The sequence below is a fragment of the Monodelphis domestica genome, chromosome 3 (assembly GCF_027887165.1).
Source record: "Monodelphis domestica isolate mMonDom1 chromosome 3, mMonDom1.pri, whole genome shotgun sequence".
NCBI classification, from domain to species: Eukaryota; Metazoa; Chordata; class Mammalia; order Didelphimorphia; family Didelphidae; genus Monodelphis; species Monodelphis domestica.
The window spans coordinates 43,256,566-43,272,603 of NC_077229.1; the positions used below are offsets into that span (position 1 = coordinate 43,256,566).

The window sequence follows — 16,038 nt, forward strand, 5'->3', positions numbered from 1 at the left end:
GTCACTTAACCACTCAGTGCCCTGGGTGACCCATTAAGACCTTAAGTTACAGAGAAGGTAAGAATCTGCTATGAGAGGGGTTTCCCCACTGAGTGCACTAATAAGATCATAGGTCACATTAAAAAAAATACATTCAATTCAAAAACTAAGAGACAAAACTATAGTTTCATTTTTCTACTGTCACAGAAAATTCACCAGGATGTTGGAGAGCTCCAAGGCCATTGTCATGATTATCATCACAGACCAGCTGCAGGCAGAGGAATTCTGGAGCCTGTGCTAAATTGGTGCTGGTGCAATCTGGAAGTGGCTTTATTTTTAAAGTTCTGCTGTCAGCTGCTTTCCTCTGCAGGTCTCTCCTTTTCATAAAAACGGTGTGCAGAATATAGAAAAGAAGAATCAGCTCCTTGGAACTTTCCTGTTGTTTGAATTTGGGATGGATGGGAGTTTACTGCAGCTGGGCTGAAAGGAGGTTCTGATGTCAAGAGGGCAGAGGCTCTGAGGCAGTGGGGGTCAGGGGACAGTATGTGGCTTTGAGAGGTAGGTGAGACCTGAATGTGAATCCTGCCTCTGATACCTACTAGCTACATGGCCTGGGGCAAGTCAAGAACCTTCCTGAGCAGAAATTTCTTCATCCACAAAATAGGAATTTAAAAAAGCTTTCTTGTAAGATTACTTTGAGATAGATAGATAGGATTATATCTCTATCTATGTATTTATATAGTATTGATATATATGTATGTGATTATATCTATGTTGTTGCTGTTTAATAGAGATATCTGACTTTTCATGACCCATTTGGGGTTTTCTTGGCCAGGAAACTGGAGTAGTTTGCCATTTCCTTCTTCAATGCATCCCCATTTTATAAATGAGGAACTGAGGTAAATAGAGGTTGTAATCTGCCCGCAATCACCCAACTAGTAAGTGTCTGAGGCTAGATTTGAATTGAGGTCTTCTTGATTCCAATCCTGGCACTCTATCCACTGAACCACCTAATCAATATCTCTATCTACCTTTCTAGTACTGACATTATATATATATGTATACATGATAATATCTGTCAACCTACCTCGTACTGAAACCACATATATGTGTATGTGATTATATCTGTCTCTCCATCCATGTAGCTAGCTAGTCCTGATACCATACAGTATAGTTTTTGGCAAACCTTTGCAAGGACTCTCTGTGTATCAGCTAGCAGAAGCCAGGGTACACAGGATTTTCTTAATGGTGCTCATTCCCCTCTGCACTGACACATTCTCTTACTAGATCAATGGAAAAATGAAGGCACAGGAGATGGAACCAAGACTCCCAAATGTAGCCATTTCTGCCAGAATCCTAGGACAGGTGAAGGGTTTGTACGGATCATCTTAGCTGCCTCTAACTACAGGATTGGTGGTTCTCCCCAAAGAAGCATCTCCTCTGGGGGCTTTTCATAGCCAGCCCCCACCCAAAGACTATGCATGTTCCCCACAGTCCTATCCCAGGCCTTCTTCTCTTCTTCCTCTAGACCAGTGATGGGCAATCTTTTGAGCTTGGTGTGTCAAAATTCACCAAAAAACCGAGCATAACTCGGGTGGTGTATCACTTCAAGAAGAAAACCATAATTTTGCAATATTTATAGTTTAAATAACAAAAATTTATAATTATACTATATAACTATTTAATAAACCAAAAACTAATTATTTAATTTGCCTGCTTAGTGACTTCTTTGTTCATCTGTCAGTTGGTTTCTTTTGTTGGTCTTGATATTATTTAACATGTGTATGGTGCCATGAATGAAGATACGTGCCAGCACGTATTGATTCCGATAGAGGAAGTCATTTTACTGATTCTGTCTTAAACCAAATATATTCTTGCTTGGGGATAACTCCCAAATTTCATGTTCCATATCATCCCCAGAGCTCAGGCCAAGTAGAGAGGATGAACAAAGAACTTAAAACTATGATTAGCAAATTATGCACTGAGACCCATTTAAAATGGCCTGAAATTCTCCCTTTGGCCCTATTTTATCTTAGAAACAGGCCTAGAGGAGACCTACACATCTCACCATTTGAGATGCTTTTTGGACATCCGCCTATACAGGCTAAACCTTTTTCCCCTGCATATACCTCACTATTAGGGGGAGATACTACAGCACAAACTACGTGAACTTCATGAATCCGGAGCTGCAGTACAAGCTGGACCACTAGACTTTTCTCTGCATGACCTGAATCCAGGAGATAAAGTTTATATTAAGAATTTCAAGCGAACTGGAGCAACTCAACTTTCATGGGAAGGACCATTCCAAATATTGTTAACTACTCCAACATCTATAAAGATTGGAGAAAAGGACTCTTGGATTCACTGCTCACATGTGAAGAAAGCATCTTCTGCTGAGACTGATTGACTGTAACCTCTATCGCATGCATTGGAGATAATAATCCATAGACAAATGGATGCTGTTTTTTGAGAACACATTGAATTACTGATTTTTTCCTTATTTTTATTATTGCTTTTCTTTTATTTTTGATTAGAATATTTGCTTATAATAAGGCAAGGAGTTCTTTGAGCCATGCCTGTTTTTTAGAATTGATACAATGGGATGCTAGGGACCTAAAAGGGTCAGGCAAGTTTTCTCTTAATGAGATTAGTCGACTCAGCTGTGTTTTCTCTGGTTCAGACTTACTGAGGGGATTAGTCAACACAGCAGCATTTTCTCTGGTTCAGACTTACTGAGGAGGTTAGTCGACTTAGCAGGAATTCGGATGGGCTGTCTTTTAGAAAACATCTATGGTGATTGGTAGATGGAAGAACTTAGGGGAGGTGACACAGGAAAAAACCTCCTATATAAGAAAAGGAATCTCTTGGGCAAGGGATCCTTGGGGGCTTGGATATAGGATCCTTGGGTCCTTGGAGATAGATCCTTTTGGAGGAGACCCTTTGAAGATCTCTTGAGAAGAAGTCCCTTGGGAGGCTGACTCTGGCTGGAACTCCCTCTGGGGAGACTCTGTTCCCTAGACATCCTTGCTTAAGACAAATCTTGTGGTGAGTGATAACTGACTGGTTTCTCTCTTAAGGCTTAGGCCTGGGTTGGCCAGGCCTGTCCTGGGCCAACCTATTCTTTTCTCATTAATACCTTTTCTCTCTCCTTCTCCTTTTCTTTAATTCTTCATTGTATTATTAATTAAATTCTCTATAAAACCCAGCTGACTTGGGCATATTCATAATTTGGGAATATATTCCCTGGCGACCACCTTATATTTGATTTAAAAACCAAGACACTGTAGTGAAACATATTTTCTGCAGTCAAATTTACTCACCCTCTCTTATATCTATCACAATTTATATCTTCCACTATTTTAACTCATTACAGTTTATGACATCAACTATTTTAAATGTTACAGCCTCCAATCAGTCACTGTCTCTTTCTATCACCACATCCTCATATGAGTTTTGTCCCATTAGACTGTAAGCTCATTGTGAGGAGAGATGGTTTCATTTTTTTGTATCCCAAATGCCTTCATAACTTTGTGTTGATTTTAACATGTCATGCAAATAGGCCATGGACCAGAGGCCAACAACTGCTGGTGGTCATTAGTAAAGAATGATTTTGATTTGCTTCTCTGTGTAGGAAAGTCCTAAAGAAGATAAGCTCATATATTTAAAGTTGTGATTTAGTCAAATCCTTCATTTTACAGGCTAGCACAGTCCAGAGAGCCCAAATGTAATAATAGTTCTAAGACCCTATTTTAAGTTGAAATAAATAAATAAATATTGATAGATATAACTTCCTCTTTGGATAGGGAAGAGAGTCTTCAATCATCTTTTTAAACTTTTCCCTTCTACCTTAGAACCAATTGGTTCAATATTTATTTCAACTTAAAATACTGTGTATTGGTTCTAAGGCAGAAGAACAGAAAGGGCTAGGCAATGGGGGTTAAGCAACTTGCCCAGGGTCTCATAGATAGGAGTGTCTGAGGCCAAATCTGAACCCAGGATCTCCCATATCTGGGCGTGGCTCTCTATTTACTGTGCCACTGAGCTGCCCCTAACCCTTTATACTACTAAAAATGATTGAAGTTGGGCAGCTCAATAGCTCAGTGAATAGAAAGCCAGGCTTAAAGTCAGGAGGTCCTATGTTCAAATCTGAATTCCAACACTTCTTACCTGTGTGACTTTGAGCAAATCACTTCACCCTGTTTACCTAATCCTTCCCCTTCTGTCTGAGAGTTATTATTAACAGAAAGTAAGGGTTTAGAAGAAAAAAGAAAGAGTATATAAAGGGTTCCTGAGGCCAAAAAGTTGGAAAATCATTGTTCTAGTCCAATATCCTCATGTGCAGAAAGGGTAAGTTGTCATACTGGTAGTAAAAAACAGAGCAGAATTTTAACCCAGGTCCCCGTGTTCCGAGGCCAACACTCTACTAAACTATGTTATTTGCGAAGTTGAATTTAATGCAATTTAATGAATGTGCTCTGGTGGTTGCCTATGAGAAAGCACCAGTGGGGAAATCTGCTAAATTCACTCACCATCTCAGGGTATTGTGCCTCAAACTTCTGTAAAAATTCAGCCAATGTCATCTCTCCTCTCATGAGTTTCATCCAGGGTCCCTGTTCCCCACCAACCACTAGAGCCTTGATGATTGTTCCAGAAGGGATGCGATTCTGCACCTCCCATTCTAGAGAAAGCAAAAGAGACCCATGTGGCAAATACAGCAAGCAGATACCCAGAACACCCAGCCCCATCCCTGGGTCTAGATCAAAAGGAGAGCAACTGTGAGGGGGGGCTCCCATTCTACCTGGCAGCAGCTTCCCCAGAGGGGAGAGGAAGAACATACAGGACAATCCCAGAAAGGATCAGAGACAGACTGCTAAGTTCTGCTCCATTCAAAGATACCCTCCAGAAAGGAGGAAACCCCAGTGAGGGGCAGAACCTGCTGGGAGGCATCCCATCTGATGGTAGGCTCCTAAGAAAGGCCTCCTCCCTCCCAGCCTCCCAGCAGAACCCTCTGATGCACACCTCTCCACCTCCGTCCCAGGGAGCCTTGAGGAGTAAAAGCAGCTAAAGCAGCTTAATTTAATCAACTTGACAACAAAAAATAAGCTTGCCATGCAAATGGCAACAGCAGCAGGTAACGGTCTCCACAGCCTGATAATCAAGGAGACATTCTGAAAGGGTTCTAATCAGTGTCTGTTCATTCCACCTCAGCTACTTGTTGCTATTTGCATTATTGTCTACCCTTGAACCAACTCCTCCAGCAATGAGAGGATTTCAAGCTAGGAGTCTTAAGGTCCATCTTATCTAACTCCTCATTTTTAAAAACATTTTATTATAAAGATATTTTATCAATTGCATGTAATAACAAATTTCCACATAAGGTTTCCGAAGTTCTATGATCTACCCCTCTCTGACCTGGGTTATGCATGTATCATCATGCAAAAACATAAACCCCTCATTTTCGGGATGAGCACAGGAAAGCCTGCCCAAGAGGGAAGACGGCTTGGCTTGCCCAAGGTTGCTCACCCGTTGGAGCCCAGACCTCAAGCTTTATCTTGTCAACACGGAATCTAGAAACACCAAACTTGTAGCCTAGTAAGATCTGGTGAACCCCATGTTTTAGGACTAGCTTGTAAGTTGGAGACCCCAAAGCTTGCCCTTGTTCCCTTTTCCTGTGAGAATCCACCCTGAAGGGAATCTCAGGCTAGCAGATTCAGACTGAATAATGGATCTTAAGGTAAATAACAATCCACTTCAGATGGGGACTAAGCCCAAGCCAAAGTGCCTCTTCTTGTCTCCAGGAGCCTCTCCCAGGATATCACACCCTCCTTCCCAGGATCGAACTATGCTGACTACTGTGCTAAAGAATCACTCGTCAGTCACTGAGTCAGAAAGACCTGAGTTCAAATTCAGCATTAGACGTTTACTAGCTGTGTGACCCTGAGCAAGTCTCTTCACCTCTGTTTGTCTCAGTTTCCTTATCTATAAAAGGAGATGCTCTATCCTATCTCTATCACTATCTCCTAAGGTTGTCTGAGGACCCCCCTGAGATAATAGTCATGAAGTGCTTCCCATAGGGCCAGGCACACAGAAGACTATGCAAAAACTAGCTATTATTATTATTATTATTATGAAGTAGACCCTCAAGGTCTTAGAATCAACTCCTTAAAACTAAAAGATGTGCTTCTAGGATGAAAGCTCACAAAGCTAGAAGGCCTCTTAGAGAGCATTTATTTCAGTGTCTTCGTGTGTTGGTGGAGTAAAGAGAAGCCTAGACAGGACAAGAACCCTGCCTGAGGTTGGGCGAGGCAGGATTCTAACCCCAGACCCAGCTCTTGCCATTGTGGTCTCCTTCCCACCAGCCACCTGTCCTCAGAAAATGGGGTTGGCAGCCTCATTTCAACTTCTAGAACTCAAGCTGCTTTCCGGGTCCTGGCAAGAAACAAGCGGAGAACTCACCTGCAGCCACTGCGGATGGGGAAGGAATGAGAACGCCACTCATGTCAAAAATCACAGCTTTGTAGGGGCTCCCTCCAGAACGCTTCCTTCGCGGCACGTGCCGGGCCCAGATCGGGTGGGGCTTCAGGCGGGCCGGTCTCCAGGCCCGCAGGACCCAAGAGCATCGGAAGAGCCTCAGGAAGCCCATGAGGAGGCCAAAGCTATTCAAGAGAGAAGGACGAGAAACAGAGCTCACGTGCCTTGGTTCGGCTGGTGCCATAGTTGATAGCGTGAGACAATCCGGGCCAGGCAGAGGGTCTTCTTTCTCCCTACTGCTCCTCCCAAGTCCCAAGTGGACAGAAGACCATGGATCTGGCCTAAGGGCGCTCTCCCTCCTGGGCTTTCTTCAAGATTCAGCTCGAATCCCATCTTCTGTAGGAGGTTCCCAGGCTCGAGCCTCACCCAGCTGCTAGTGCCAACGCCTCTGAGATTACGGTCCACCGATAGCCTGGGGTACCCCCATTAGAATGGGAGCCTCTTAGGGGAACAAACCGTTTTTATTTTTCTCTATATTCCCAGACTTTAACAGTGTCTACTGAGCACAAACTTAATAAATGCTCAAGGACTGACTTTACTGTGCCGTATGGAATCACTACATGTCACTATGCCTCAGTTTACTTCTTGTGAAATGGGTATAACAAGATCTAACTCTTATCTGTTAGGTTTACTTTGGATATAGTTTGTATTTACTCATTCATCTCTATTCTCCCAGTAGAATATAACCTCCTTGAGAGCAGGGACTATCTTTTTTTTTTTTAACTCCTACCTTCTGTCTTAGAATCAATACAATACTGTATATTAGTTCTGAAGTAGAAGAGCAGTAAGGGGCAATGGGGATTAAGTGACTTGTCCAGGGTCACACAGCCAGGACATGTCTGAGGCCACATTTGAACCCAGGACCTCCCACCTCCAGACCTGGCTCTCTATCTATGGAACCACATAAATGCCCTGAGACTGTCTCATTTTTGTCTTGAAATTCTGATTATATGGCATAGGGGTAGGCACAGAAGAGGCAGAAAGGAAAGCAAGAGAAAAAAAGAGACCAGGAGAGATAGGAGCTACAGATGTGAAGAGGAATGCATTATTTGATTCAAAAAAGCAATATTGGGACAGCTAGGTGGCTCAGTGGATTGAGAGCCAGGCCCAGAGAGGCGAGGTACTAGGTTCAGATCTGACCTCTGTAAGAGTTTGAATTTAGGTTTTATGCTAAACATGAGAATTCTAAAGTAATATTGTAGTCTCTGATTTAAAAATATTATAGCTTAAGTCAAAATGACTTTTAGCAGCTTTATTTACAAAGAGGTGGAAAGAATGAAAGTGGGAAAATATAGATAAACAGACAGATTCTAATAAGCCTATCAGGCCTTCTCCAGAGAAGCCAGGCTCAGCCCCAGCAGGGCTTCCCCATGACTCTGTCTCTCCATGAATTTTCCTGGTAATCCTCAGCCAGAAGTCCAAATGGTTCTTCAGCCAGGGTTCCACCAACACAGCCTCCTCCAAAGCCATAGCAGGAATCTCAGCCACTCACCCAAACCAATGCAGGATCCAGGGAAAAGGTCTCCTTCAAGCCAAGGCAGGAATCTCTGGGACCAATCTCTCTAAATGCCAGGAAGGGAAGGAATCTAGACTATGCTGGTTTCCTCTTTTATCCTCCTTTTTTCCAGGTCACTTCCTGTCACTCCTCCTCCTTCACAGAAACCAATGGCAGTCTTTCAAGTTGCCTAGCACTATCCAAGGAGGGAAGGGTGCAGTGGCCTTTGGAGGTGTGAGCTTACTCTAGTAAGTGATTTGTGAACTCTCTTACTTAATGGTATGTAGGGAGGGGTACTTTAAGTTCTTGATTTGATTAGCTAAAAATAGACAAGGGGAGAGTTAATCCTATCTTCACAACTCAGCTACTTCCCAGCTGTGTGACCCTGGGCAAGTCACTTGACCCCCCATTTTCTAATCCTTACCACTCTTCTGCCTTGGAACCAATACCCAGTATTGATTCCAAGATGGAGGGTAAGGGTTTTTTAAAAAGAAAGCAATATTAATCAACCAATCATTAATAATAAAAGCTAATACTTATATAGTGCCTATGAGCAGCTAGGAGATGAAATGGTTAGAATGTTGGGCCTAGAATTGGGAAGACTCATTCCTGAGTTCAAATCCAGCCTCAGTCACTTAGCAGCTGTGTGATCCTGGGCAAATCACTTAACCCTGTTGGTCTCAGTTTCCTCATCTGCGAAATGAGCTGGAGAAGGAAATGGCGAACCATTCCAGTGTCTTTGACAGGAAAATACCAAATGAGATCATGAAAAGTCTGGCATGACTGAAAATGACTGAACAATGAATATAAGTGCTACTCTGTGCCAGGCACTAGGCTAAGTTCTAGGGATACAGAGAGTTCTTGCCTTCAAGTTTATATTCAATCACAGACAATAACAGTACCTGTATCAATATGTACCAAACATATTCCACCTCTGTCTTTGCCTCCCCCTCAGACTCTGTTTTTCATTCTCACCATGACCTCAAAACCTAGACCCCTCCGTTCTTTTCTAGGTCAACTACACCCTCCCTAGCTACACTCTCTTCCCTTCCTTATCTTGACTTTTTTATGAACAAGTCCAATTTGACAGTGTCCACTTCCCTCTAGTCCCTTGTCCCCTGACTGAATGAGTGCTCTTGTTCTGTCAACCCTCAGCTTGGCACTCCCTCTATCCAGTGTCTTCACTCCTACTCCTGTGCTGCCAAAGGAAGTTGGAGAAAATCCCAACACCATGTTGGCTGGGTCCACGTCAAATGAATGTCACATAATCTCGATTGGGCTCTCACTCCAGCAACACCTCCCTAAACAATTCATTAACACGCTCTCGAAGGTGGCTTTTCCAAACCAGCTCATCTCTCATCCAGCTTCCCATGGCTCCTCCTCCTCACATTCTCTCTGTCAAGAACTTTGCCTCTCATAGTTCATTGAAAAAACAGGTCATTCCAAAGAAATGGAAACTGAGGGGATGTCCATCCACTGGGGAATGGCTGAAAAGTATGTGGTATATAGTTGTAATGGAAAACTATTGTGCCTAAAGAAATGATGAACAGGAGTACAGAAAAACTTGGAAAGTTTGAACTGACGCAAAGTGAAGTGAGCAGAACCAGGAAAACAGTGTATGCAGTCAGAAAAATATTATATGGTGATCAACTGTGAAGAACTAAACTATTATCAGCAATACAAGGTTCCAAAATAACCCCAAAGGACTCATGATTTTAAAAAACAAAACAAAACAAAACAAAAAAAGAACCCACACTCTACAGCCAAAGAAGGAACTGTTGGAATCTGATTGCAGACCAAAGCATACTATCCTTCACTTTATTTCCTTTGTCAGTTTTTTACTGTATATGTGATATAGTTCATTAGCCACAACATGGGAATATGGAAATATATATTGCATGGAAACTCTGGTATAACCTGTATCAGACTATTTACCCTCAGGGAGGGGGAGAAAGAGGGAGAATCTGAATCACAAAATGTCAGGAAACAATTGTCAAAAATTGTTTCTACATGTAATTGAAAAAAAATTTTAATTAAAAGAAAAAAGAAAAATCAGGCCTTTCGAAAAGAGCTCCTACTTTTCCCCTCTACCTCCTCATCTCACATCCCTCATTCTCTTCTTTTACTCCTGACTCACAGGAAGAGGGGATGGAGGATCTCATCTCAAGATCTAAGCAAGCCCTTCTACCTCCACAAGGAATCCTGTTAGATTTAAAATGGTTGAAGGCCTTAAACTGTAACAGTTAAAAGAGTGATGTTTTTTTTTAAATATATTTTATTTGATCATTTCCAAGCATTATTCGTTAAAGACATAGATCATTTTCTTTTCCTCCCCCCCACCCCCCATAGCCGACGCGTAAGTCCACTGGGCATTAGATGTTTTCTTGATAAAAGAGTGATGTTGTAAACTGTAGTGAGTTAAAATGGTGGAAGATATAAATTGTGATAGATATAAGAGAGGGTGAGTAAATTTGACCACAGAAAATATGTTTCACTACATTGTCTTGGTTTTTAAATCAAATATAAGGTGGTCGCCAGGGAAACATTCCCAATTATTCAAATACCCAAGTCAACTGGGTTTTATAGAGATTTTAATTAATACAAATGTGGAATTAAAGAAAAGAGAGAAAGAGAGAAAAAGAAAATAAGTATGAAGGGCCTTAAGCCAACATGGCCTAGACCTGAGTCTTAAGAGAGAGAGATCAGTCAGTCAGTCTTTTAACACTCACCACAAGGTCTGTCTAAGCAAGGATTCTAGTGACACCAGGCCAGCTCCATCTCAGCTGACTTCACCAGAGAGAGTTCCAGCCAGAGTCCTCCTTAAAGAGCCTTCCAGCCAGAGACTGTTTCAAAGGGCCTCTCTCCAGAGCCTCCAGAGGGACAGAGTCCCCTCAGAGGAGCTCCAGCGAGACCTCCTTAGAGATTGTCCTCCAAGATCTTCCCTTCTCCAGAGCCTCTCTCAAGAGATTCTTCCCAAGCGATCCTCATCAGAGATCCTCCAAAAGGATTTGTTTTCTCAAGAGATTCTGCTTTTTCTTATATAGGGGTTTTTCTCCTATGTCACCTCCCCTAAGTCCTTACATCTACCAATCACTGTAGACGTTTTCCAAGGACTGCCCATCTGAATTCTTGCTAAATCGACTAATCCCCTCAGTAAGTCTGAACCAGTGAAAACACAGCTGAGTCAACTAATCTCATTAAGAGAAAACTTGCCCGACCCTTTTAGGTACCTAGCATCTCATTGTAAAAAAACAGGCATGGCTCAAAGAACTCCCTGCCTCATCATAAGCATGGGTCCAAGTACTTTCATTGTTTAGCAAGGATTTTTCTCCCCTAAAGCAGTCTTAAGTACAGGTGGAGCAGAGGTCCTCCCATTTCTGATCCTGGCAAGTTCTCACATCAAAATGGGGAATGTTTCTCAGTAGGGAATTTGTTCCAATGGAGGATTCCTCAATGTGGAAATTTTTAACATTCACAAGTCTGAGAAATTTCAAGATTTACAATCCCACTCCATCCTGTTTTCTCCAGGAGTCTGCTCCCTCTATTATTCCCACTCTTCAATCTTACTCTGTGCTCTGACAACTTCTCTACTGACCACAAACATACTCATGTCTCCTCCCCTCAAAAACTTTCCCTCAATCTATCCATCCCTGCTGGCCATCATCATCATCATCATCATCATCATCATCATCATCATCATCATCATCATCATCTCTCTCTCTCTCTCTCTCTCTCTCTTCTTTCTTGCCATTACTCCTTGAGAAAACTGCCCTAGAATCAGTGCTTCCTTTCTTCTCCTCCCTTGATATCCCTGCAGACAGGCTTCTCACCTTGTCATTCAACCTAAACTGCTCTTTCTGCTCTCTTAATTAGTTACCAAATAGAATGTCTTTTTCTCAAGCCTCATCCTTCTTGACTTGTCTTAAGCCTTTGACACTATTGATCACCCTCTCCTCCTTGATACTCTTTTCTCTAGGTTTTGGGATGTCACTCTCTTCTGTTTTCCTCCTATCTAGATCTTCATCAGTTACATACCTCACCATGTTCTAGGAGGGTCTGTCTAGATACTCTTCCCCCTAGATATTATCTCACTTATTGATCTCATCAGCATTCATAGACTCAATCATGATGTTTATGCAGATGGTTCTCAGATCTGTTTATCTAACCCAAAAATCTCTCTTAACCTCTAGACAAATCTCCAATTGCCTGAGACATCTTGAACTGAATGGACCACAGACATCTTAAATTCAATAAGCTCGAAACTGAATTCATTATCTTTTCTCAAAAATCTTCCCTTCTTCTAGACTTCCCTGTTACTGTCAAGGATATGATCATCTTCCCAGTCTCCCAGACTCTTCATCCCCAACAACTCACTCATTCTCTCTCACCCCTCCATCCAATATGTTGCCAAATATTATTCATTATGCCTTTTAAAACATCTTTGTTATGCCCTCAACTCTCCTCTAACACCACCATTCCCATGGCACATGACCTCATCTTCCTCCCATGTGGACTATTGCAATGGTCTGCTGGTTAATTCCCAATGTCAAGTCTCTTCCCATAACAATCCATTCTTCCTCCACTCTGCTGTCAAACTGATCTTCCTTAAGTGCAGATCTGACGCCTTAAACCTTTTATTCAATAAACCTATAAACTCTAGAATAAAAAAAAGAATCTCCTATATTCATTGTTCAAAGTTCTTTCTAACCTGCCTCCTACACATATATTTCCAGTCTACTTACTCCTTTCTACTCTGCCATCTAATATGGTGGCCATATGATTAAAGAGAAGGAAAATGACTAGATACAGCAGGAACATGGAAATATAGATGGGAGTGAACAGTCAAGAATGACACCAAGGTCCTGAGCCCAGGTAGCTGGAAGGAAGGTGGTGCCCTTGATAATATTAGGAAAGTCTGGGAGAGGAATGGTTTTGAAGGGAAAGAGAGAACTGGGGTACATTGAGCTTGAGATGCCAACAAGACATCTAAGTCTCATGGTAAACGATTTCTAAAAGTTTATTGGTTGTGTCAAGGCTGAATAAATTAAGGAGGGGTTACACTGGTTCAACATCCATTAAGGGGACTCTGACCACCTAACAGCTTATAATTCCTCCTCATTTGAGTGGGAGGAGTAAAGGAAAATCAATCCCATTTACGATCACTGTTTGACAGGCTGAGACAAGGGATGTGCCCAGGGTCACACAAGTACTGATCCATCTCTCTATACTTGACTAGGCTTAGTCTCAGGTGGCACACAGAAAGCCTTTCAGGTCAGTAGAACCTCATCCTAGAACCTGGCCTAGTCTTCCAAAGCTCAGATTATCCCTGTGCCCAGGTGATTGGATAAAGGAAGGCTCTGCTCCCCCAGATTATTTTATTAGACATTTTGACAAGACACTGGTTAAATTCCTCTTGCATAAAATACATGGAGGTCATTTGATGCTCAGCAAGATAAGGCAGGACAACTAAACCATGGCTCTAGCACCCGTCTGCCATGAGACCTTGGGCAAGTCCCTTCTAAGCCACCATTTCACTGCCTGAAAGATGGGACTTTAAGGCTTCCAAGATCCCTTTTCTAGCTGGGACTCTCTATATTTATACTGTGGCCTTGTTAAGGGAAATGGTAAGAAATTGTGGGTATAAGGGCAGCTAGATAGCTATCTGGGAGAGCTAGGCCTAAAGCTGTGAGGTCCTGGGTTCAAATCTGGCCTCAGACACTTCCTAGCTATATTACTCCAAGCAAGTCACTTAACCCCAATTGCCTTGGTCTAACTACTCTTCTGCCTTAGAACCTCTATCGATTTTAAGACAGAAGTGAAGGTTAAAAAAAAAAAGCCACGGGCAAAGCACTTGGCTTGGGAGACAATAAGAGCTGACTGCCCTTGAAGTATACTCAGGAGATCCTTGATTTAGGGCCCACTGAGTCCAGCTCCCCTCCTTCAGCATATGAAGATGCTGAGCCTGAGAACAGTTAAGCACACAGCTAGGTGAGAGGCGAGACTGGAACTCTGACCCACTCTGAAGCTGATACTCAAAAATTGTCGACCCAAGTTGCTGAAAGGCTCCGAATCTGTTTCCTGGTCTGCAAAAACAGGAACTGGAGGCTGTTCCAGCACTGAATCTAAGCTACTTTGATCCAGAAGGCTGGAAGCTTAAAGTCTGAGAGGCTTCATGGGACTCTGCAGAACTGCAGGAAAAGCAGCTGACATTCATCAGGTCATTTAGGGCTTCCCAGGCCTTCTGGGCACAGCCAATATCCTTCCTCCAGACTTGTCTTTGCATTCATAAGGGGCAGCTAGGGCTGCTCAATGGATAGAGCAGCAGGCCTGGAGTCAGGAAAACCTGAATTCAAATCCTGCCTCAGACCCTCTGTGACCATAGGCAAGTCACTTACCCCTATTTGCCTCAGTATCATTATCTGTAAATTAGAGAAGGAAATGGCAAACTACTCCAGGATCTTTGCCTCTTGGCAAATGGAGTCCCCAAGAGTCAGATGTGACTGAGCAAAAAGAGTTCCTTTACACTCATGCCATGTCCCAGGCTTGGAAAGGCCACTGGATTTTGCTGTCCCCCATCAGCACTGTTCAAGCAGCCTGTAAATTTCTCAGCAGTAGGCTATGACAGCAGGACTCGCTGTCCCCTCCAAATCCACTGCTCAGAGCTTCCTTGTTCCCCTGACCACCACCCCTGGCTCCTCCTTCCTCCCCTCCACAGACAAGTAGTGAAGGGATCTAATTCCAGATTTCTCTTACTGTTCCCCCAATTCCATCACATGACCCCTAAGTAGTTCTAGGCCTCACTGCTTATAAGGTCTAGTCCAGGAGCTTCTCCATCGCCTCCCTGCTTCAAGTCTCCAAATCTGATACTCTCACCTCCAGGCTTTTGCACATGCTAGTCCCCCGCCTTCCTCACTAGGATGGGTCTTAGAATGCCAACCTTCCAGACTGGGCTGTGAGGTCACCTTTTCCAGAAATTTCTCCTGATCCCAATCTTTCCCCATCTCTCTTCCAGAAATAATCACATTGTTTACTTCCCAGTACATGTTACCCATTAGAACATCAGCCACCTAAGGACAGAGCTTGCCACTTAAATGGTGACTATTCCCATTATTGTTGCCTTGAGATACACCCCTATGAGACTGCCAGGCAGCATCAAGATTATTATCCCCATTTTCCAGCTGAGGAAACTGAGGTCAAGGAAGGGAAGGATGTCTCACTGAATTATAAAACTCAATGGGTATGAGGGCAGGGAGAAGGGATTTCAGAGACCCTAACAAGTGGTCCTCCAGCCTTTGCTTGCAGGCAGCCAGTGATGGGGAGCTCAGTATTTCTCATGGCAGCACAGTTGACTTTGGAGCAGTTGTTATCATAAGAGGTTTTCCCAGGTTCACACTGCTAGCAAGCTGAAAAAACAGGATCTGAACCCCAGCCCTGCCTGGCTCAGTCTAATGCAAAAGGTCCTTAGAGACCTCCACGAGACCCATCAACACTGTCTTGGTTTTCTGCTCTCCTGCCATTCTCCAGAACTTTGAATTTGGAGTTCCAAAACATGAGTTCAAATGCGAACTACAGTGATTATTAGCAAATCTCTCCTTCTTGTCCCAAGCCCCTTTCCCTCTGCTGATTGTCTCCAACTGAGCCTGGAGTGTCACAACTGCTTTCATGGGGTCCAGACTGGGAGCTCCTTGAGGGCCAGGGCTGTCTTCACCTTTCTTTGTACCTCCTGCCCTTAGAGAGTGCCTGACACACAGAAAGCACTTCATGTTTATTTACTGACCTGAGCTAGGGATATAGACTCAGTTTTCTCAGCAATTAAATGGGCACATTCACACCTAGAATGATTAGAAGATGATTAGAGGATACTGAGGGGTCAGATCCAGGCCCAAGGTCCTTAGAGACCCTACAATGACTCCCAACACGTTGGATGGAGGAAATATTTCCTGGGTCCCAGGATCAAGGCTCTAAGGTCCAGCTGGTCCAACTCCCCCATTTTGCAGGCGAGAAAACTGAGGCCCAGAAAGAAGCCGAATGGT

The 16,038-nt window shown here is 43.1% G+C and overlaps 1 protein-coding gene across 5 annotated transcripts in view; it reads right to left on the reverse strand.

Annotated features, from left to right (window-relative positions):
• Positions 1–16,038, reverse strand: part of ACAD10 (acyl-CoA dehydrogenase family member 10) — a 64,028-nt gene that overhangs the window by 47,448 nt on the left and 542 nt on the right. For 4 of the 5 annotated variants that reach the window (XM_016432403.2, XM_016432405.2, XM_056821744.1 and 1 more), the window contains exons 2-3: positions 6,436–6,635; positions 4,509–4,657 (exon numbers count right to left, since the gene is read on the reverse strand). In XM_016432403.2, coding sequence (XP_016287889.2) covers positions 4,509–4,657; positions 6,436–6,622 — 336 coding nt within the window. In that variant the 5' untranslated portion in view covers positions 6,623–6,635. The remainder of the gene's footprint in view (positions 1–4,508; positions 4,658–6,435; positions 6,636–16,038) is intronic. The other variant, XM_056821745.1, reaches the window with a different exon arrangement.